The following is a 25022-nucleotide window of genomic DNA, read 5'->3' as shown; positions in this document are numbered from 1 at the left end:
GTCTTTAGATCTCCCCTCTCTAAACATTTCTAAAGGATATTTTCATCTCCGTCTCGTGAAACAGCTTGCATGTGCAGTGCGCTTTTGACAACCGTGTTTTCCTGCTAATTGCATTATGGAACAAACATTTGAGCGTAGTCTACTGCCTTGTGTGCATTGCTGCCCTTTTGTGAATAAATAACATTTTATCAACATTTTAAGCTAAACGTTCTGATCTGTTTCATGAGCCTCATTGCTTTATTTATTTTTTCAGGATGTAGCCTAGACCTGTAGGAATTTGGGCTCTATCATCCCACAACTGTCCCAGAGTCTGTTTGGATTAGGCTATTGATTTCCTCACACAGAACGACAAGCTGACCAATAGAATAGGTAAGCTTTTCTACTATGGTGGATAGTAGATTGACATTTACTACTGATTTTACTGTTCATTACTCATCTTGTTGTCTGAGGAAAAGTAAACGCGGACAGTTATTCTAAATTGCACATCAGAATTTGGTAAGGACGCACACGGTTGCATCCTGGAGTTGCATGTTCTGTTAAGATGAATTACCATAAACTGAATGTGATTTCTGTCATTCCGAGCACAGTGGGTGGAAGCCCTATTGAGGTTATGCATATGGGTTCGGTAAAGGTCTTAAATGTCCGGTAAATTAAAATGCTGCCGGTCAAATGTCTGGAGCCACATTTTCCTAACGGAAACCCTACCCAACACATTTAATTGACTTCCCTCATTCTTACACATTCCCACATAGGCCACATATACTGAATACATGTTAAACTGTAAATAACCATATCATTAAAACCCTGTAACTTACTGCCTGTAAGAAACGGAAGGAGAGCAGCAGAGGGTGATCGGCTCCACCCAGATCTGCGCAGTCACTGTATTCTCCCTCCTCCAGTAAATACTGCCATCCTGTGTAGTCCTCTCCAGTGTAGCCCACCCATCTGTCAAAAACATAGGTCACAGGTCAAACCACAGCTAATTACTTCCACGCACACAGCTTGAATAGGAGCCTGGGTGTCAATGATACAGTGATGCTGATAACAGTGTCTTAGAGGTGGATATTCCACTTGAGTTACTGCAAAGGAATGCCTTGGACAAAAAGCAGTGATATCTTTATTGTTTGGTTGATCGTGATGTTTGGGGTTTTTGAGATGTTACAATTGAAATGTTATCCCTCCCTGTAACACACCAAAGCATGCACACGCGCACACTTCCATATGAACGCACACTTACCTCCAGTTCTGCATGGCTCATGTTTGCACAGGGAGGTGAGCTATATTTGCTCTATATGACAGTAAACTACAGGAGGTAGCTTTTCAGAGTAATCACATGACCAGCAGATTGTGAAACTGTTTTCAGCAGAAAGACACACCTTATAAAAACCTTAAATCAAGTATGTAGCTTGGACTCACACTCCACCAATGACCCGTAGCGACAATGCCCCCTTCAGCCCAGCCACAGCTCCCAGACTGGGGGTGTGGCCTACCAGCTCTCCGCTCCGCCCCTGGAAGTAGGACTGCTCGAACACCAACAGCTATTAAAACCCAAAACTATATCTCAGGTACTTTTTAATTAATTTACTTCCATGATCATTATAATTCATCATCATCGGGCAAAGTGATGTGATTATTTAACTGCAGGGTATAGGGGTTTATGATGTACTTTCACTATCGATAATGTCTTGCTTACCTTAGGATCCAGAGGTCTTCTCACTCTGAGTCCACTCTATCAGAGAGACACAGAACACAATGAAACCTAACCTTGATGAGAACTATGCTCAGTCATATACAGTGCCTTTGAAAAGTATTCAGACCCCTTGGATTTAATCACATTTTATTGTGTTACAGTGGGATTAAAATTGATTCAATATTTTTTTTTGTCAACAATCTACACAAAATACTCATGTTGAAAAAATACTCAACATTTTGAACTAAAATATAGTCGTTGCATAAATATTCAGCCCTTTGTTTAGGCACGGCTAAATTAGCTCAGGAGGAAAATGTGGCTTAACAAATCACATAATAAGTTAAATGGACTCACTCTGTGTGAAATATTAGGGGTTGAAATTGTTTTTGAATGACTAACCCTTCCTCTGTCCCCCATACATACAACATATGTAAGTCCCTCAGTCAAGTATTGAATTTCAAACAGATTCAACTACAAAGACCAGGGAGCTTTTCAAAAGCCTAATAAATAAGGGCAGTGATTGGCAGATGGGTAACAATAACAAATCAGATATTGAATATCTCTTGAAGCATTGTCAAGTTAATAATTATGCATTAAACCCCCCAGACAAATCAAAGATACAGTCGTTATTCTGAACTGGGCTGCAGGACAGGAATGAAACTGCTCAGAGATGTTACGATGAGGCCATTGGTGATTTTAAAACAGCTACAGAGTTCAATGGATATGATGGGAGAACACTGAGGATGGATTTACAACATGGTAGTGACTCCACAAAAATGACTTAAATGACAGTGAAAAGAAGAATACAAATATACAGAATACAAATATTCCAAAACATGCATCTTGTATGCAAGAAGGAACTACAGTAATACTGCAAAAAAACTAAGGATTACAATTTTCGTCCTAAATGCAAAGCCTTATGTTTGGGGCAAATCCCACACAACACATGACTGAGGAACTGCTTCTTTATTTTCAAGCATGGTGGTGGCTGCATAATGGTAAGGGTTTGCTTGACATCGGCAAATACTGGAGAGTTTTTCAGGATAAAAATAAATGGGATGGAACTAAGCACAGGAAAAATCCTAGAATAAAAACGTATTCAGTCTACTTTACACAAGAGACTAAGAGAGAAATTCACCTTTCAGCAGGACAATAACCCACAACACAAGGTCAAATCTACACTGGAGTTTCTTACCAAGAAGACAGTGAATGTTCCTGAGTGGACAATCTATGGCAATACATGGAAATTGCTGTCTAGCAATTATCCCAAACATCTTTACAGAGCTTGAAGAATTTTGAAAATAATAATAGGCATACACTTACCCAAGAGACTCACAGCCGTAATAGATGTCAAATGTGTTTCTACCATGTATTGAATCAGGGAGCTGAATACTTATGCAACCAATATATGTTAGTTATTTTATGTTTATTCATCTTTAAAAAATATTAGAATTTTTCTTCCACTATGACATAATATTTTGAGTAGATTGTTGACAAATCAATTTTAATCCCACTTTGTAACACAATAAAATGTGATGAAATCCAAAGGGTCTGAATACCTTTGCAAGTGCCTACAGAAAGTAATCATACCCCCTTGACGTAATCCACATTTTGTTGTGTTACAGCCTGAATTCAAAATTGATTTAAAAAAAATTATTTCACCAATCTACACAGAATAGCCCATACTGACAAAGTGAAAACATGTTTTCAGCAATGATTGCAAATGTATTGAAAATTAAATTCAGAGACCTAATTTACATAAGTATTTACACCCCATGAGTCAATACATGTTAGAATCTCCTTTGGCAGTGATTACAGCTTTCCACACCTGGATTGTACAATATTTGCAAATTATCCATTAAAACATTCTTCATGCTGTGCCAAATTGGTTGTTGATCATTGCTAAATAGCCATTTTCAAGTCTTGCCATAGATTTTTTCAAGAGGATTTAAGTCAAAACTGTAACTAGGTGACTCAGAAACATTCAATGTCGTCTTGGTAAGCAACTCCAGTGTATATTTGTATTTATTATGGATCCCAATTAGCTGCTGCCTTAAGGCAGTTTATACCATTTTAAAAACATTACAATACATTCACAAAAGATTTCACAAAACATTAAGTGTGTGCCCTCAGGCCACTACTCTACTACCACATATCTACAACACAAAATCCATGTGTACGTGTGTGTATAGTGGGTATGTTATTGTGTGTGTATGCATGTGCCTGTGCTTGTGTCTCTTCACAGTCCCCGCTGTTACATAAGGTGTATTTTTATCAATTTAAAAAAATCTGATTCTACTGCTTGCATCAGTTACTTGATGTGGAATTGAGTTCCATGTATTAATGGCTCTATGTAGTACTGTATGCCTCCCATAGTCTGTTCTGGACTTGTGGTCTGTGAAGAGATCTCTGGTGGCATGTCTTGTGGGGTATGCATGGGTGTCTGAGCTGTGTGCTAGTATTTTAAACAGATAGCTTGGTGCATTTAGCATGTCTAGCACCTCTCACAAATACAAGTAGTGATGAAGTCAATCTCTCCTCCACTTTGAGCCAGGAGAGATTGACATGCATATTATTAATGTTTGCTCTCTGTGTACATCCAAGGCCCAGCCGTGCTTCCCTGTTCTGAGCCAATTGCAACATAACCAATATCCCACTGTGTATTCAATAGGGGCTGGGTTGAAAATCGACCAACCTCAGATTTCCCACTTCCTGTTTGGATCTCTTCTCAGGTTTTTGCCTGCCATATGAGTTGTTATACTCACAGACATAATTCAAACAGTTTTAGAAACTTCAGAGTGTTTTCTATCCAATAATAATAATAATAATAATAATATGCAAATATTAGCAACTGGGACTGAGGAGCTGGCAGTTCACTCTGGGCACCTTTTCATCCAAGCTACTCAATACTGCCCCTGCAGCCATTAACAAGACATTTGTGGAGTGGTTAAAAAACAAGTTTTAATGACTCCAACCTAAGTGTATGTAAACTTCAACTGTACCTATTGCCTGATCTCCCGGACTACGTTACTAGCCTTTCCCTGCCTGTACTGTTGCCCTTTTGGACCCCCTGTGTATGACCTTCTGCCTGCCCCTGGGACCCAGCTACCTGCCTCCTCCTGTGGTCCTTTGCAATAAACACCTGCTGCGCCCTGTGCTTGAAACCAGCTCCCTGTCTCCCCTCGTGTTCATTGCAAACTGTTTTAAAGTCATCCTTGGCCTCATGGTAAAATCCCTGGATGTTTGCCTTCCTCTGCAGCAACTGAGTTAGGAAGGATGCCTGTACCGTTGCAGTGACTGGGCATATAGATACATCATCCAAAGTGTAATTAATAACTTCACCATGCTCAAAGGGATATTCAATGCTTTTTTTAAAGCAGACAGGTGCCTTTCTTTGTGAGGCATTAGAAAACCTTCCTGGTCTTTGTGGTTGAATCTGTGTTTGAAATTTACTGCTCAACTGAGGGACCTGACAGATAATTGTATGTGTGCAGTACAGACATGAGGTAGTCGGACGTGCTACTTGACATGCTACCTGTCCCAGACCTGCTGTTTTCAACTCTCTAGAGACAGCAGGAGTGGTAGAGATACTCTTAATGATCGGCTATGAAAAGCCAACTGACATTTACTCCTGAAGTGCTGACTTTCTGCACCCTCGACAACTACTGTGATTATTATTATTTGACCATGCAGGTCAATTTTGAACATTTGAACATCTTGGTCATGTTCTGTTATAATCTCCACCCAGCACAGCCAGAAGAGGACTGGCCACCCCTCATAGCCTGGTTCCTCTCTAGGTTTCTTCCTAGGTTTTGGCCTTTCTAGGGAGTTTTTCCTAGCCACCGTGCTTCTACACCTGCATTGCTTGCTGTTTGGGGTTTTAGGCTGAGTTTCTGTACAGCACTTTGAGATATCAGGTGATGTACAAAGGGCTACATAATACATTTGATTTTGATTTGATTTAGTCAATAAAAAATCATATTAAACACTATTATTGCACACAGAGTGAGTCCATGCAATTTATTATGTGACTTGTTAAGCAGAATTTTACTCCTGAACTTATTTAGGCTTGTCATACTTGAATACTTATTGACTCAGGACATTTCAGCTTTTCATTTTTATGGGGTAGGCCAGTGACACAAAATATCAATTTTATCATTTTTAAATTCAGGTTGTAACACAACAAAATGTGGAAAAGGTCAGCAGGAGTGAATACTTTCTGAAGGCACTTTATATTTCTGAGAGACATTGAAACATAGCCTATTACATTGAAGAAATCCTATGGGCTAATTTTATCGGCTAAAACTGTGGCAATTTCAAAATCAAATATAAATTCCTTTCCTGCATGGATAGCATTGAAGTGGAATTGAGCCCAAACCCGACCACAGCCAAGCAATGTCAGATGACTCGGAGTGATGTCACCTTGGTCAAACCTTACCATTCTGAGGGGTCTCAGTGACCTCACAGCGGCGACCTGGGGATGACCAGCGCCAGGTGTTGGGGAGCCACCTGCTTCCATAATCGCATAGTTCCCATGGAAACCAGGGTTGTCATAGGCAAGCCAACTAAGGTGGAAAAACAAGATTAAGGCATTATAAATGAGAGGTCCAGGTAATCTAATCTCTCTTGTTTTCTAAGCAGATGCTTTGTTACAAGCATCTGGCGTCGTTGTTTTCAAGTTACAGGTAAACATGATCCATTTATGTCAGTGGAGGCTCCTCAGGGCAAGAAGGGGAGGACCATCCTACTCAGTGAGTTACTCAGTGTTAAATAATGAAACATTAAAAAAGTTATCCTTTTTCGATAAAACTACACAAAATATAATCACATCACCAAATAAATACCTGATTAAAACAAAATGTTTCGCTAGCACCATTGTGCAGCCAGAGGACAGCTATTTCCCATCCTCTTCCGGCTACATTGACTTCAATACAAAACCTAGGAGGCTACTTCCATTTTGACCTACATGGTAATTATGGCCACTTCCGGAGGACGTCCTCCAACCAATCATAGCTTTTGCAATATGAACTGACATGTTGTCCATCCACTCATAGGATTAGGTTCAGAGAACGAACCTAGTGTGGTGTATTGGGGTTGTGCCACAGAGCATTTTGGGGGTTCTGTGTGTTGAGAAGCTTGGTTAGTTGGTGACATGTTGGATGCAGATTGAGAGTGAAGCATTAGTTGAGCATTTTTAGTATATCATTCAATTCAAATGAGCTTCTTCAAACTACAGGAGACGGAGGAGGTAGATTATATTATGTTTAATTGGTTTTAGAACTTCATTTTTGTGTGGAGTTAGCAAGGCAAATTGAAAAAAATAAAATAAATGTTTGCCCCTTTTTCTCCCCAATTTCGTGGTATCCAATTGGTAGTTACAGTCTTGTCCCATCACTGCAACTCCCGTACGGACTCGGGGGAGAGGCGAAGGTCAAGAGCGGTGCGTACTCGGAAACACAACCCAGCCGAGCCGCTTCTTGACATAACGCCCGCTTATAATGTCAGCCGCACAAATGTGTCGGAGGAAACCCCATACACCCGCCGACCGTGCCAGCATGCATGCGCCCAGCCTGCCACAGGAGTTGCTAGAGCGCGATGGGACAAAAACATCCCTGCCGGCCAAACCCTCCCCTAACCCGGACAACACTGGGCCAATTGTGCGGCACCCCATAGGTCTCCCTGTCACGGTCAGCTGCGACAGAGCCTGAGCTCGAACCAGGATCTCTCTCTCACAGCTACTTATACCACTGTGCCACTCGACAGGCCCCAAATTGAAATAAATCGAACTGACTTTAGTTTCAAGTAGCTATCTACCAGAGTGCAGTTTTCTCAGCCAGAATGGCTAGCTAATGCCAACAACAATGTTGTGGATTAATTGTTGAAGAACCCTTTTCATTTCTATTTCAAGGCCATCAGACTGTTAAATAGCCATCACTAGCACAGAGAGGCTACTGCCTACATACAGACTTGAAATCATTGGCCACTTTAATAAATGGATCACTAGTCACTTTAATAATGTCACTTTAATAATGTTTACATATCTTGCATTACTCATCTCATATGTATATACTGTATTCCATACTATTCTACTGTATCTTAGTCTATGCCGCTCTGACATTGCTCATCCACATACTTATATATTCATATTCCATTCCTTTACTTAGATTTGTGTGTATTAGGTATTTGTTGTGAAATTGTTAGATATTACTTGTTAGATATTGCTGCACTGTCGAAACTAAACGCACAAGCCTTTCGATACACTCGCAATAACATCTGCTAAACACGTGTATGTGACCAATAACATTTGATTTGATCAGATTTAAGCTCCTTGGAAAATGGACGAACGTTTGCATATTCAAACTGCGCAACAACAACAAGAAGGTAAGAAGAAACAAGGTCACAAGCAGCTTATCGGCAAGAGTTGGCTTTTACTGAAGGGCACGATGACAGGGAAAGTTCAGATAAAAAGGGCAACTACCAGGAGCTTGCAGAGGTAATTGCTCATTACGATGCTTTACCTGCTGAGCATATGGAAGTTCTTCTCTGGGGCGCCGAAATCAATTCAGAATGATTTGATCACTTCCATCACATCATCCTTTAAAAGTGAGATTAAAAAGAGAGCTTGACTTCGAACAGACACGAGCAAAAACTCTTTACATAAATGTTGCAGCAGCCTATGCTAGACCTAAACATTAGAGATCTGACATGCTGTACGGGATGAAAACGAGACGATTTTTCAGTCTGATCAACTTTAGGCCACTAATAATACAGCATATGTGCCCTGTCCATCTGGTCAGGGTAAACTAATTTGTAACGTTACGTATTTATAGTCTATTTGTTTGTCAGGAGAAAATGTGAATGTGATCAAATTTGGTTTATAAATCAAACTTGGGCTGGCTTGGCTGCCTATACGTTTTCAATAGACAATTATTAACTGGAATTAATCAAATCAACATAATAGTGACGACATAGATTGTGAGTAAATGTTTAATTAGGCCTACAGTTGCATAGGCCTGCATGGTGGAAACATGCATAATGCAGCCTCTGAGTTCTACTGTCCATCCGTTGTAGTCTTCCTGTCTGGGTAGAGGAAATTCCCCTATTAGTCTAGTCTACATGTATCAGGTTGCTGCAGTTTGACAGGGTTTTCCATCCTCCCCAGGGTCAGGAGTTTTTTTTAACCCATGTGATCTGAAAAACTGGTCCTATATATAAAACATGGTCCCAGGTATAAAACATTTTTACACCTGGTTTATCACTGTCATCCCCTATAGGGTCCGGAATTTTCCTGGTTAGGTTACAAGATGAGGAAGAACTCCCCACCTCTATTGTGCCTGAGCAAAGCAGTTAATCCACTGTTCCCCGAAGACGTGGATGTTGATTAAGGCAGCCCCCCGGCACCTCCCTGATTCAGACGGGTTGGGTTAAATGTGGAAGACACATTTCAGTTGAATACATTCAGTTGGACAACTGACTAGGTATCCCCCTTTCCATGATGGGCCTGTCCTGCACTGAAACCAAGCCTCTGAATGCCTCAACTCATGCCTCATACCCTCATTCAATCACTGCTGTGATCCCTTCCCAACACTGTGTAAGTAGCCCTCTTATTCACAACAATATTGTACTATACATGTCTTTATTAAATGCTTTAGGTTACAATAATTAGTCTGATGGATTTTTAAACACAGTTTGTTGTCTCCATGCAGTCCGCATCTGTAACGTGTCTTCCATCCTCCTCAATTTTCCAAGTCACCCGCCTCCACTGATTTATGTGGCACCGCATTTATGGAGGCTTCTAAGTTCATTGTTTTATGCATGAACTGTATGAATGCATGATCAAACACCAATACTTGGGATATACAATGAGTATACAAAACATTAAGAACACTTTTCCATGACATAGACTGACCAGGTGAATCCAGATGAAAGCTATGATCCCTTATTGATTTCACTTGTTAAATCCACTTCAAATCAGTGTAGATGAAGGGGAGGAGACAGGTTAAAGAAGGATTGTTAAGCCTTGAGACAACTGAGACATGGATGGTGTATGTGAGCCATTCAGAGGGTGAATGGGCAAGACAAAAGATTTAAGTGCCTTTGAACAGGGTAAGGTATTAGGTACCAAGCTCACCAGTTTGTGTCAAGAACTGCACTGCTGCTGGGTTTTTCACGTTCAACAGTTTCCCATGTCTATCAAGAATGGTCCACCACCCAAAGGACATCCAGCCAACTTGACACAACTGTGGGAAGCATTGGAGTGAACATGGGCCAGCATCCCTGTGGAACGCTTTTGACACCTTGTAGAGTCCATGACCCCGACAAATTGAGGATGTTCTGGGGGCAATTCAATATTAGGAAGGTGTTCCTAATGTTTGGTATACTCAGTGTACATTGAGAACTCACACTGTATATACAGTGCATTCGGAAAGTATTCAGACCCTTTCACTTTTTCCACATTTTGTTATGTTGCAGCCTTATTTTAAAATTTATGAAAAAAAAAATTATCCTCATCAATCTACACACAATGCCCCATAATGACAAAGCAAAATGTTTGATATTTTTGCAAATTTATAAAAAAATAAAAACAGAAATTGCTTATTTACACAAGTTTTCAGTCCCTTTACTTTGAGCCTCTCGAAATTTAGCTCAGGTGCATCCAGTTTCCATTGATCATCCTTGAGATGCTTCTACAACTTGATTGGAGTTCACCTGTGGTAAATTCAATTCACTGGACATGATTTGGAAAGGCACACACTTGTCTATATTAGGATCTATATAAGTAAAAACTAAGCCAAGACAGGATTGTGTCAAGGCACAGATCTGGGGAAGAGTACCAAAACATTTATGCAGCATTGAAGGTCCCCAATAACACGGTAGGCCCCATCATTCTTAAATGGAATAAGTTTGGAACCACTAAGACTCCTCCTAGAGCAGGCCGCCTGGTCAAACTGAGCAATCGGGGGAGAAGAGCCTTGGTCAGGGAGGTGACCAAGAGCCTGATAGTCACTCTGACAGTCACTTCTGGAGGAAACCAGGCACCGCTTATCACCTGGCCAATACCATCCCTACGATGAAGCATGGTGGTGGCGACATCATGCTGTGGGGATATTTTTCAGCGGCAGGGACTGGGAGACTAGTTAGGATCGAGGGAAAGATGAACGGAGCAAAGTACAGAGATCCTTGATGAAAACTTGCTCCAGAGCGCTCAGGACCTCAGACTTTGGCGAAAGTTCACCTTCCAACAGGACAACGACCCTAAGCACTGTCACGACTTTCCCTCCTGGGTGAGGATCAAAGAGAGCCCCCCCTCTCTCCCACCAGAGAGGAAGGTTTATGACTTTAACGACCGGTCGTAAACTTTCTCTCTCTGGACCCGCAGTATTGAACAAAGGAATCTGATGTGTGTAGAGAGAGAATCTGCAGCCAAAACTCCATCATCCAAAAGTGGATAATGTAACAATGTTTCTAACATAAAGAATGTGGGAAATGGTTGGTGAGGATCCAAACAATAATCATGTCATATAATTTGTTGATTTGTGATGTCATTAAAGATGGTATAGCAAGATAATGGTAACTCTACAAATGTATACATCCCAGTTATCAGATGTATATCTAAATGTTGTGAAACTTATATGATTAAATATGAAACTACTTGTGAAAAGATAGCAATATGATTTTAGCCTTCTAAATTTGATAATTGTTGTCATTTAAAGTATTACCCAGTCAGTAACCACGCCCACGTGAGCACAGACATTATGCCAAAAGGATGGAACGCCCCTTTTTCCAGAGTACTTAAAGGACATAAAGGACTCCTAATGAAATTTACAACAGACCAAAGTGACCGACAGCGTGAGCTGAATGTTACGAAATGGTTAGAAACTCTCAACACGAGTGAAGAAGAAAACCTCTAGAGACCAAAACATGCCGGGTTGCTGCCAGTGTGTAAAGTGGTCCTAGCTGTACCCTGAATAATGAACCATTGAGACCAGAGAACGTGAGGATCATCCACACATTGAAATGGTTTTAAACTACCAGACCAGAAAACGGTAAGACTCTGAAACGCTGGAGTGAAGAAGAAAAAACTACATCAGAACATTCAGTCTGCAGCTGTTTAAATACTTTAGTCTAGTAAACTCGACCAAGACCACTGCGTGGGTAACATTTGAAGGATCCAGTCTAACGAAGACGAGAGGGGAAGAACATTTCCCTCCGACCACCGTGTGGTACATCTGAAGAATCAAATCTAATGAACACTCCAAGACAAAGTAGCCTACTACAACTACAAAGGACATTGCGACCACTGGTGGACAAACCAGAGACTTCTGTCGAACGCCTCCACATAGACGGACCGGGCGATTTCAACAGAAAGAGACGACATTGCAATTATTTTCAAATGACCGGTCAATCATGTGCAAAGTATTCACATTCCCATTCCCATAGTTTTCCAACTGTATGTACGATGGGTCCCTCTGTGTCTCTCCCGCTCTTTCTTTCCCCACCCCTTTCCATTGTGTAACAAGCATTATGTTAGTAATCAATTCAACCTATACTGTGTGTGTGTTTATGTATTTCTGTGTGATTATTTAGTTAGTAAGTAAATAAATAATTAAGCCAATATGTGTATCGCTGAATCATCATTTAGACTAGGGTTCGTGCAGATTTACGAGGTCAACGACGTCAGAATGAGACTGATATGAGGTAATAATAATTAACAATGGACTGTTATTGAGAGATAAGAGATATTTATATTTTTAGAGTTTAAGTCGGGAGATAGTAACTTGTTTAAATAACTTTTTCCTTGGTGCCCCAAGGTTGCTAATGAGTTAATTGTTACATTATTAATTTAATCACGTAATAACTAAACATAGTTAATTGATTTGATGAAACAGTCATCACATTAATGATAGTCATGTCATAACAGCACACAGCCAAGACAACGCAAGAGTGGCTGCAGGACAAGTCTCTGCATGTCCTTGAGTGTCCCAGCCAGAGCCCGGACTTGAACCCAATCTAACATCTCTGGAGAAACCTGAAAATAGCTGTGCAGTGAAGGTCCCCATTCACCCTGAGAGAGCTTGAGAGGATCTGCAGAGAAGAATGGGAGAAACTCCCCAAATACAGGTGTGCCAAGATTGTAGCGTCATATCCAAGAAGACTCAAGGCTGTAATTGCTGCCAAAGGTGCTTCAACAAAGTACTGATTAAAGGGTCTGAATAATTATGTAAAAGTGATATTTCAGTTATTTATGTGTAATACATTTGCAAAAATATATAAAAACCTATTTTTGCTTTGTCATTATGGGGTATTGTGTGTAGATTGGTGAGGGGAAAACAATTATTTAATGCATTTCAGAATAAGGCTGCAACTGAACAAAATGTGGAAAAAGTCAAGGGGTCTGAATACTTTCCGAATGCATTGTATACAGTACATTTTCACTCTTATTTTTTTGGAAGATGCTTCATTATTTGCCAGGAAAACTATAAAAACTATTTTAAAAAATACAAGTAAAAAAAATTGAATTGTAAAAAAGAGTAATGACTAGTAGAATTCAGTGACATTTTTAAAAATCTGCTTATTGTAACATGATTTTTTAGAAGACCTCGACATTGTTGTTGCTATTTTTTGACGTGCTTTGTGTATATGTTGTATTGTGTTATGCTGTTGTTGGTGATTGTGTGTGTGGTATGTTGTTGTTGTTGGTGACTGTGATATATTTAAAATTGAAAATAACATAATTAAAAGAAACAACAAAAGTCATACAGTCAGTGTTACTAATCTCCACTACAATAGAAACCACTTTATCTTCTCTGTGAGAGGAAAAATATTGTATTGAAAATCTGTTGATATGGAACAACCAAGATGCCTTGACCTTGTAATATTTAAATCTGCTTCAATGCAGACCGGGCAGTAGGTGGTAGTTGAACAATATACAACTATTTTAATGGACACCAGACAATGTTGACAAAGGCGCATAATCGTGTAAAACGGCTAATATCCTGGAGTAAATCCTGGCATGCTTCCAAAACATTTCATGTTTGCTGTTGTTGGTTCATCAATCAGTCAGAATTATCAGAGGCTGCTGCATCATACTATCACAGTCATATTCCGATCCCTAATGTGCCTTTCTTCTACCGTAAATGCGGGTGTGTTTGTGAAGTTTTACAGAGTCTTTATTGAGGAATTACCTCAATAACTAGGCTACCTCACTACCTCCACCCTGAAGTGGGTCATGCGAAAACTTCAATTTCTAAGTGTTCATTCCTGAACTGGACAGGGCGTCACTTATACTTCTATAATAGCACCCTATTCTCTTAAACATTCCTGTAATACCCCATGTTTGTGCTTTATAAACACTTTGAGCAGGAAATTGACTTTCCTAGCAGGTGCATGCTAGCAGAGAACAATCCACCCAAATTCAGTAGAAACAATATAGACGCCGGTTGGCAAGGACACGTCTTCTCAATGAGTAATTTCCCCCGTTGTTTTAGCAATGATGGCGCTTCCTATTTGAGTCTATATAGCCTGTAGCTACTGAAGCTCTCTCTCACACAATGGCAGTGAGTTCCTCTACACAGTTACAGATACCACTAACAGGCTAGGAATAGGATAGGGCTCCTCACCAGCCAGACTTGACAGTCAGGTTTGACAGGTGGATAGGTCCACCACCTGTTCCCAAGATGTCCGCTTTCGAGTGGAGATGCTCCGTGGCTCCTCCTGGCGCTCCGATCGGAAGCAGATGAATTTCTGGAGTGCTGTCATCCTGAACGGTGAGAGAGACACAACAGCATTCCCTCAACATGTGGAGACATTCCTCCACACACCACTCTATCGATCCTACTCTATCAGGCCCCACTATAATGCCTAAGGCTGAGAGAGGGGAAGATAGAGAGGAAGAAAGAGAGTGAGAGAGAGAGAGAGAGAGAGAAAGTCAGAGAAATAGAGGAGAGAATGAAAGAAGGAGGGATAGACAGAGAGACCCTGGCCCTCTACCAAAGCTTCAGTGTCCTTCCAGCTCTGTGCTTTTCGGCATTTCCCCCCTGTTGTATCCTTTGAGACTACAGCTTGGCTACACTGTTCACTTTACAACTGGTCTCTCTTCTATTTGTAACAGTGACAGGTTAGTTGAAAACTACAAAATCCTATTCAAGCCATGCCATTTAGATGGAGGATTAATTAATACAATTTATGATTGACTGAGACCGGAGGCTACTGGGAGGTGTAAATAATGGAACCATTGTCTCCCAATAGAAATGTTGGAGGGAAATCACTAATGGCACTTGATACTGTAATTTAATGGTAATAAATATACTCACCTTCACTAGTCTTCTGATGGAGCCAATGGTGATGCTGGTGGCCTTGTTCTTTATCCCCTGGCTGGCCTGCTGCTGGCCCAGTTGGTGGCTCAGTACCGTCTCCCCTTCCTCCAGTAGCACCCAGGGGCCCTGGAACCCCGGCTCCAGGTACAGAAGCCAGCTACGACACACACACACTGTGTGAGCACCCACTTCAATCTCACACACACACACACACACTCTCTCTCCCTCTCACCCACTAAGCACAAAAAGAGACGCCAGCCACCAACTGATCGCACAGAGCACACACAAACAGAGCAGGGGCGTTGCCATGGAAACCTTGGTGACAGGACCTAGAATTCAAAGATCCCCCTTCACACCCTACCAGTACAGACACACACCCAACACAACAACAGCTGGTGATTAACGTTACACGTCGAAGAGAATATTACAGCACTGTGCTGACAGTAATGGAAATCAATCTGGCAATCACAAATGTTTTTTTTCTTCTGTTGAAATATTAAAAGCTGCTTACTCATGCCCCTGAACGACAGGCCCACAGCTCACAGTAGGGGGCATGGGGAAACTACTGAGTCCTTCAATAGTTCAATATCCCTGCTGAGACTTGACCAGAACACTGCCTTTTATCTGGGGTTAAACTTTCCAAGTCAACAAATATTGTGGATTCTGAAAATAACACAGCGGTGTGATGTGTGCAGTGTAAACAACACTATTGTGTGTGTGTGTGTGTGTGTGTGTGTGTGTGTTTGTGTCGCCAGTAGCCCATAAACAAGTATTTTCAGGGACTTTTCCCCATGTTAATCATTGTCCCCTTCCATAAATAATCTGTGTGGATGGTCAGGAACTGCTTTGAAGCGGTAGGAATCTGTCTATATTGACTCAGACAGACAGTCAGGGTTCTCCTAAAAGGCTTAGGCTGCTTTCACTGATTATACATCCACCATGAGAGACAGAGATCAATAGCTCCTGATAGGATAGGCTGCTGGGTTGAAGACCATGGAGGAAGCATCTCACGAGAAAGTAAAATCCCTCATAACTAGCATGTAGGAGAAACCATGTGGCTCATGCCTTCACTGATGAACTTGAACTGAATTCAAAACTTTGAATGACCAACAATCTGGGTGTCCAGAAGGGGTTCTGTCAGAACGACTAGGAGTTTGCTGAGTCAGGTAGTTGAAAATCTGTTGAACTTGAATAAGTCAACCTGTAAAGTAGCTCTTGTACTGCAAAGCAAAACTAGTTGGGGAAGGACGAAGCGGTCGTACACATTACTTCCTCTGTGGACTGTAGAGGGAACAATGGGGCGCCAGTCGGTTGGTTAACCTGAGAAGTGGATGGGGGAAGAACACACACAAGCACAACAACGAAGCGGCAACGTGACTCGCTTTCTTTCTATCCACCACTCTTGTGGACAGGGGAGAGAGCACCCACTCACATGGTCTGAAAGCTGCTTTGCCTTTCCCACTTTATGTTCGGGAATGACGGTTTGGTGTAAATAATACAACAGGACTAGGGAAAGGGTGGCTGAGCCAACGTACTAGTACACAAATGGAAGGTGGGTCCATCCATTACGCATGAGATGTTGCGTAAGGCACCAAACTTTCACTAGTGATGGCGCGCAGAGTCGAGTGAGCCTGCCTTTGCGTGAGTCGTTTGACAAAAAGCACACGGCGGCAGAACATGTTTGCGAGACTGAAGGTTTCTCGTTCTGCATCCATTAAATATGAGAGCAGTCTTACAGCATAGCACACATCTACCAGGCTTCTCTGTATGTAAACCTGCTCTGCCTCTGGCAGAGAGGCACAGAGACATACTGTCATGTGCATTAGTTAAACCTAGCGCAGCATGATATGAATATTAACAACTAAACTTATTTCTAGTATACAGTGCCTTCGGAAAGTATTCAGACCCTTTGACTTGTTCCACATTTTGTCATGTTACAGCCTTGTTCTAAAATGGGTTACATTTTTTTTAAAACATCCTCAGCAATCTACACACAATACCCCATAAAGAGAAAGTGAAAACGTTGTTTTTTTTGCAAATGTATTTAAATGTATAAGCAGAAATACCTTACTTAAATAAGTGTTCATACCCTTTGCTATGAGACTCGAAATTGAGCTCCCATTTTCCATTGATCATATTTGAGATGTTTCTACAACTTGATTGGAGTTCAACTGTGGTAAATTAAATTGATTGGATATGATTTGGAAAGGCACACATCTGTCTATATAAGGTCCCACAGTTGACAGTGCATCTCAGAGCAAAAACCAAGCCATGAGGTTGAAGGAATTGTCCGTAGAGCTCCGACACGGAATTGTGCCGAGGCATAAATCTGGGGATGGGTACCAAAACATTTCTGCAGAATTGAAGGTCCCCTAGAACACAGTGGCCTCCATCATTCTCAAATGAAAGAAGTTGGGAACCGCCGAGGATCTTCCTAAGCTGGCAGCCCGGCCAAACTGAGCAATCAGGGGAGAAGGTCTGGGAGGTGACCAAGAACTCGATGGTCACTCTGAGCTCTAGAGTTCCTCTGTGGAGTTGGGAGAAACTTCCAGAAGAACCACCATCTCTGCAGCACTCCACCAATCAGGCCTTTATGGTAGAGTGCCTAGGCGGAAGCCATTCCTCAGTAAAAGGCCCATGACAGCCCACTTGGAGTTTGCCAAAAGGCACCTAAAGACTCTCAGACCATGAGAAACAAGATTCTCTGGTCTGGTCTAAACCAAGATTTAACTCTTTGGCCTGAATGCCAAGTGTCACGTCTGAAGGAAACCTGGCACCATCCCTACGGTGAAGCATGGTGGTGGCAGCATCACGCTGTGAGGATGTTTTTCAGCAGCAGGAACTGGAAGACTAGTCAGGATCGAGGGAAAGATGAATGAACATGAAAACCTGAACATGAACCTTCTGAGCACTCACTCAGAAGGTTCACCTTCCAACAGGACAATGACCTGGCCTAGCCAGGACTTGAACCCGATCGAACATCTCTAGAGAGACCTGAAAATAGCTGTGCAGCAACACTCCCCATCCAACCTGACAGAGTTTTTTAATTTTAATTTTATTTGAATTTTTACCCCGTTATCTCCCCAATTTTGTGGTATCCAATTGATTAGTAGCTACTAGCTTGTCTCATCGCTACAACTCCCGTACAACCCAACCAAGCCGCACTGCTTCTTAACACAGCTGGCGCTGCAGTACAGCGCCTTTAACCACTGCGCCACCCGGGAGGCCCAACCTGACAGAGTTTGAGAAGATCTGCAGAGAAGAATGGGAGAAACTCCACAAATACAGGCGTGCCAAGCTTGTAGCATCATATCCAAGAAGACTCAATGCTGTAATCGCTGCCAAAGGTGCTTCAACAAAGTACTGAGTAAAGGGTCTGAATACCTATGCAAATGTAATATTTGTTTTTTATTGGTAATACATTTGCAAAAATGTCTTTAAAAAAACAGTTTTTGCTTAGTCATTATGGGGTATTATGTGTAGATTGATGAGGGGAAAAAGCCATTTAATCAATTTTAGAATAAGGCTGTAACATAACAAACTGTGGAAAAAGTCAAGGGGTCTGAATACTTTCCGAAGGCACTGTATAGGAATGCTTTTTAGCTTTTCCATCATGAAATATAAATGGAAGCACCGTCTTTTTCCAACTGCAGTAGTAAGATAATATGGAGCTGATAGTACATCGATGTACAGTGTTTTTCCTATATTAAATTTAGCATCGGCGCACCACCGCACCAGTGCAGTGACAGCAGTGTTTGTGTGGCTTAGTACGCAACCCTCATGATTAACAGTGCCGCCTCACAATGCGATTGGCTTGTGGCTTGATGATGGAACATGTGTCACATTAAAATAAGGTGTTGCGAGGGCAGATTAATCAACAGACAGGTCTATCAATGGGAGTGAAAAGCGATAAATTACCCAATCACCGTCTGTCACCACCAGCCCAGGAGATTTACCCCCCCCCCCCCCACACACACACAGTGGGAAGGAACATATGGGGGCTCAGAGGAATCAATCACGATTTAAACTAAATGTTCTGATTTGACATAAGCTACACTTCCTAAGCCTCATGTTCAGTAATAATAAGGCTATTTTTCAGTGAGTGTGCATGAGTCAGGTAGGGAATGGATGAGACAGGGGTATTAGTCCAAAGCAGAGGATGAAGGGCTGGCACCTTCTGAACCAGGTGGGCTATTTTACAGGAGACTTATACAAGTTTGACAGATTTTCAACTACCTGCTTCACCAAACTCTAGGCCTTGATCCGACAGGGACACTTCTGGAAGCCTAGAATGTTGGTCATTCAAAGATGTATATACAACTACATAAAGAGCATCCTTCCTGTTTTAGGAGTGAGCAACCTTAAAAAGAAGTCCACTTGCTCTAAAGGTCCTCTTACCATCCTCCCAAGACTCGCACAGAGGCACCCTGTGGAAACACCATCCCACAATCCTCCTGGTCTGCGTGGATAGTCCGCCTCTCCCCAGAGAATGTCACACCATCAAATATGTTCATCTGAAGAAACAGAGAGGAAGTAATTCGGAAAATGTAGAGAGCAACACGTGGGCTGTATTGTAAAATAGACGCAGTCTGACAGTCAACCTCCGCAAATGATCTTTAAACAGAGTTTGACTTATTGACTCAATATACAGGGGAAACAAACAATAATTCAAAGTCATGCTTTTTCAAAGTTTCATCATATTCGAGTGACAACTGAACTGTTGTTTTCATGATAAGCTGGGTGCGTGTCAACACAGTCAGGTTTCAAAAGCTTGAGGGGAAGGGTTTCCAGAATGGAGCCCGGTGCTGAGTGACTACGCCTGACACCACTAGACTTAGTTCTGATGAGGAAAAGGGAGAGAGGCCCTTAATCCCCCAACCAGCCCACGAGCTACCTCAAGCAGTCATTATAAAACACTGCCTCTTCTAGAATTAACACGCTGTGTTTCTTCATCCGTTAATCGTACCAGCCTACAAGACTCTGCCCGATTTAATACGGCTTCCTTCTTGATAGTTTGCTTCAAGTCTTGATAGTTTGCTCCCTTTGTTTCATCCTTAAAAACAAATACTTTCTCACCACGGATAACAGAACAGAAAAGGTTGGTTGTGTGGTTGCAAGGCAATTCCATTAGTGATTGTGTGAAACAACAATGCAGACAAAATCCTTGGCACCCAGTGCTTTGTTCACTGCCTGTGTTGTGAGCCTATAAACTTCACAATCTATGTAAAACTGCATACAAGTTGTTTTGTGGGGGAAACCCATTCCTGATTTGTTTTATTTGGATGAAACAATCCACATATACAGTGCTAGACCACAGGAATGCAGACTGGCATTGCAGGTGGTTTTTACTTGTCATTAGAGTGCTATTGACGAGATCCTCACTCCTTTTGTACAGATCCTGAGAAACTACAGCCCGCATCGGTAAATGGGATAGCGTTTTACAGCAATGAATAGGCAGTTGCATAATTGAGATCTCATTTCCATTTATGACAGGCCTTAGGAAGAGATTAAACGAAGAAAAAAAAGAAGAGCTGCTGCCCTACTTTCTATAGCCTGAGGTATCATTAGCTAATAGAAGAGAAATGTTCTGTCCAGCTCAAAGGCAGTCTGGCATCTCCAATCTATTCAGCACAGTGATTAGGAGGCAGACTGCCTCAAACAATAAGACAGTCATTAAGATGCGATCAGAAATGAGCGTGACAGTGAGAAAGTACTAGTCATGTAAAAGATGGAAACTCACCAGAGTAGGCCTTGGGATGACCTTTCCACAACTCCAATTTTCCCCCTAAAATGATATAAACAGGAGTCAAATATTAGCATATATTACTTCTTAATGTTCTTAATGTCAGGCTGCATAATGAGCTTTTCATAAAACATTGTTGAATAGAAATGTCAGCCGCTGTTGAACCTACCATGTCGGTTGCTGTGGATGGACACTTATTATCACTGAGGCGCGGAATGAGTTTGGCATGATGTTCACTGTTGTCATCATCAGGCTCTGGCAACACTGGCTGCGCTGATTTCAAATACTGATTCATGGGCGAATCTGCAGGCTTTTGGGTGGGCAGATTGTTCATGTCCTCCGTTGGATACCCTTCTCGAGGTCCCATAGTAAATGGATCAGTAGGAAGTGTCAGAGAGCCTGGGTCCTCCTGCTTGCTACTTTGGTCTCCATCCATTCCCTGGTCATCCCCCTCCTCACCCTCCGCCTGGCCACTGTTAAAGAAGTCCCATAGGGGCCGCCGTAGAGGAGGGATGAAGGGCTCCTCTAAGTCTGCATCCGTGTCGGAGTAGCCACTGGACTGCAGGCGCTCGCTGACCGACTGCAGCAGGGACAGGATGGACAGAGAGGAGGACGAGGCCAGCTGCTCCATCCCCACACCTCCGCTCAGACTCCTCAGCTCCTCTGTGGCTGGTGGCACCATGAGTCCCCTGTCATCCCGCGACAGGCCCCCCTCCACCATTTCCTCGCTGCGGAGACTGTCTTCCTCCACGATGGGCGACAGAGAGAAGGGATAGGCCTTGGCCCGCCGCGCCGTGGGGCTCAGCATGGGGCCTGTGTCATTGACAAACACGGCATCAGTCTCCTCTTCCTCGTCGATAATGGAAAAACCGCTCACCTCCATGTCATGGAAGGCAAGCTGGGGGACTGGGAGGAGGGGGAGGAGAGGTTCCAGGGCTGGGGCTCGCCGGCCTCCCGTAGCCCCTGTAGCATGGAGCCCAGCTAGCCTGCTGCTCAGGTCCTGGTGAAACCCTGCCATAGCTGCAGCTGCTGAACCTGCGCCACTGTGTCCTGGTGTCTCTGAGTCCTGACTCTGCTGTTGCGGAGAGACATCGCAGCGATACGCTCTCACCGAGCTCCTCTGTGGCATGTCCTCGTTACCGGAGCCAGGGGCTGAATTAGACACAAGGCCCTCTGAGGTGCTCAGGTCCTTGGGGAGTCTCCTTGAGGAAGAAGGGTCCATGCAGATGGTGCCTGTGGGTCTGCTGTCGGCCCCATCCTCCTCACCTCCAGAGTCAGAGCCCTCTGAGACTACAGAGGCTAAGTAAGTCTCAACCAGGACAAAGCCTTGATCCCCACTGACCATAGTGCCATTCGACCCATTGGTCTCAGTCTGAGGAACATTCAGCGTTATTTCAGGACCGCTCTCTTGGTCTTCATCATGAAGAGTTATACAGGCAATAGGCCTCAACCCTTTAGCATGTCTGACTTGAGATGGTTGTAGGGAGTTTTGGGCGTGTTTTGGTCTGACTGACATAAGGTCTGTCTCAGAATTGCCCTTAGCTTCAGGTTTGGAACCTTTCCTAAGCAGATCAGTCTCAGGAAATGCTGTTTGGTTTTTGAAGGAAGTATTGTCATTCAGACTGCTGTTGAGCTTATTAGGACTTTCAGAGTTATTGGACACAGAAACAGGACCATATTGAGCCTTACCATCTTGTTTAGGACTATGTCTATTGCTTTCGATATCATCTTTGGCTACGTGGACTACTCTGTCTCCTACCTGTGTTTCTTTAACGCCTAGCACCGCATTACAACCATTGTCCCCTGAAGTGCCGAGCACCTGATCTTTGTTTTCATTTGTTTTCCCTGAGACAGACTCATACTCATGACTCGCTCTCGTTATTTGAATAATATCCCCACCATCACCATGGATACCTGGTTTCTCATGGGACACTCCACCACTCAAGCGAGGCAACACATCTCCCTGGTGCTTATTGCCACTGTATTCAGATGTGATAGCACCGTTTGGCTGGGAATCCTCTTCCCCTTGTGGATGCTCATTAGCATTAGCATCCATTAGCTGTTGACCTTTGACCTTTAACTGGTGACCGGTGCCTGGGGTCCCCTCGGCACAGTGTTCTCCCTGCCTGTGGTCTGAGACACAGATGGTGGGTGCACTGCTCTCACAGGCCGGCCCAGGGCTGCTCCTGATGTCAGTGTCCGAGCCTGCGATAGACTCGTAGCCCGAGGAGGGGGTAGACCTGGAGCCCTCCGCCAGAGGGTTAGGGTTCAACGAGAGGGTCTGTTCTGCTGGGAAGGCTGAGGGGTGTTTGTCATCACCCCTCACTGAAGGCCTTACCTCCAGGAGCTTAGCCGTCTCGAAGGACTGCTCCATGCCCTCCTCCTCTCGTCCTGCGGGTAGGACCAGGTAAATCTCCTCACTGGCCTTCTGGAACGCTTCATCCCCCTCCAACTCAGAGGATTCTATTCTCTCCAGGGCCACTAGAGCATTCCTCACAATGTTATCCACCATCATTTTAGACTCCAAATGAAGAGCCTGGCCAAACAGATCGTCTGAAGGACCAACGTCCCCCTCCTCCTCCCCTGACTCAAAGCAGTCCAGTCTAGCACCAGTGCCTGAATCCAATGTGTCCCCAGAATCGGAGTGCCTAGTTGCTGGCATGGGTCCCTGGCTTTCGTCCGCTGATGCAAGCGAGGCGGACAGTGAAATGGGTTGCGGAGCCAGCTGGCTTCCATCGACATCGGAAACAGCAGCAGGCAGATGAGTGTGCTGCGCAGTCCCCCCGGTGCCTGGCGGCTCGCTGAGCCACGCAGCAGCTACTGAAGGTGACCCAGTCTGGACACAGTGTGCAGATAAGGTTTCTGTCTGCTCACTCAGCTCTGTGTCTCTGTCCCTGTCTGTGTCCCTGTGTGTATCCTCGCTGGCCATCTCTGCATGAGTGATTCTATCCCGCGGGCTCTGCTCCCCACTGTGGGTCTCACTGCCTGCTGTACTCGTCCCGGCATCAACAAAGTCCTCTGTGGGTGCGGGAGGGGGAGGGGTGCCTGTGACTGAGCCAGCCCCAAAGAGAAAGTCCTTGGCCTGGGCTCCTACAGTAGGCAGGCCTGCCTCCCTGTGTAAAGGGAAGGCACTTTGACTCCCAGCCCTTTCTGCTGTCTGCATTGTTAGTGGAATGTGACTAGAGCCAAGTCCAGTTGGACCCAAAACAGCAGAGTCTGTTTCGGAAGTCCAAGCTCCTCTCTCATTGGTCTCTGAGGTTGGAGCTCTAATCTGATTGGTCGATATGGTCTGAATGTCACTCTGCTTTGAAATAGTGAGTTCTAAAGTGGAGGGTGTCACCCCAACCAAGGGGCTGCCCTCCCCCCCTGAGGTTGAACCGCTCTCATGCAGGGCCTCATCCCCCTCTGAGATGGGGAAGTCCACCTGCACCTGGTGCCTCTGCATCATCCTGCGTCTCTCTCTCTGGCCACGGTACGTCCCGTACGTCACCACAGGCAGACAGGCCAGGGCCAGCCGCCGCTGATGCTGCTCGTCCACCTCCGCCTCACCTTCGCTCAACGGGCCGCTGTCTGCCGCTGCTTCGCCCTCTCCGCATCCTTCCCTGTGGCCTTCCGTCTGCGTCTCCTCCAAGGCTCTATTCATAATGCACAGAGAAACAAGGTGCATAACAATACAGACAAGGACACACATATCACCCAGTGCTGCTGTGGGTGAGGTGAGGAGGGAGGGGGGGGGGGGGGGGGGGGGGGGGGGATTCATGCATATAAGCAGTGTTGTGTAAAAAGCAGCCACTCATACAGCAGTTCAAGAACATCCTCATCAAATATTAATTGAGAGCTACTGGACAAAGATACGGCATGCCCCAGAGCAATGCATAGATCTACCAGCTTTGGCACCCCCACAACCAGCACCTTTTCTGTTCCCTTCACCTCCTCCATCTTAATCCTTCAAAGGGCTTGATGAGAAATCAAATAGTACAATGCTTCAAAAAAGATAATAAATGATGTTCAGGGGGAAAAGGCATTTTTCAAGGCTTTTACCTTCCAAACACAATTGTGCTCAGTGTTTTCAATTAGCTTCCCTGCCTGGAAACACACATCAAATAATTACAGCCTTTACAATGACCTCCCCACCCTATTTAGTACAAAGTAGCTCACAGCTGGTCCTCACCCCAGATGGTGTTCAACTGATACACCAACATGAGCGCTTGGCTTTGTTTAAAAAAAAATTGATTGCTGCCTGTGTTGGTGTGAGAAGAAAACTACTGGGGAG

General features: G+C 43.6%; 1 protein-coding gene across 1 annotated transcript in view; it reads right to left on the bottom strand.

Moving 5' to 3' along the window:
• LOC139423182 (uncharacterized) overlaps positions 1-25022 on the bottom strand; it is a 76139-nt gene that overhangs the window by 13845 nt on the left and 37272 nt on the right. Inside the window, exons 4-12 of the mRNA XM_071174910.1 lie at positions 20919-24384; positions 20747-20791; positions 19405-19520; positions 15004-15163; positions 14311-14450; positions 6129-6255; positions 1694-1729; positions 1417-1538; positions 816-945 (exon numbers count right to left, since the gene is read on the bottom strand). Coding sequence (XP_071031011.1) covers positions 816-945; positions 1417-1538; positions 1694-1729; positions 6129-6255; positions 14311-14450; positions 15004-15163; positions 19405-19520; positions 20747-20791; positions 20919-24384 — 4342 coding nt within the window. The remainder of the gene's footprint in view (positions 1-815; positions 946-1416; positions 1539-1693; positions 1730-6128; positions 6256-14310; positions 14451-15003; positions 15164-19404; positions 19521-20746; positions 20792-20918; positions 24385-25022) is intronic.

This window comes from Oncorhynchus clarkii, chromosome 12 (assembly GCF_045791955.1).
Source record: "Oncorhynchus clarkii lewisi isolate Uvic-CL-2024 chromosome 12, UVic_Ocla_1.0, whole genome shotgun sequence".
NCBI lineage: Eukaryota > Metazoa > Chordata > Actinopteri > Salmoniformes > Salmonidae > Oncorhynchus > Oncorhynchus clarkii.
Note: the sequence above shows the minus strand (reverse complement) of the source record. Positions and strands in the feature narration are given on the sequence as shown.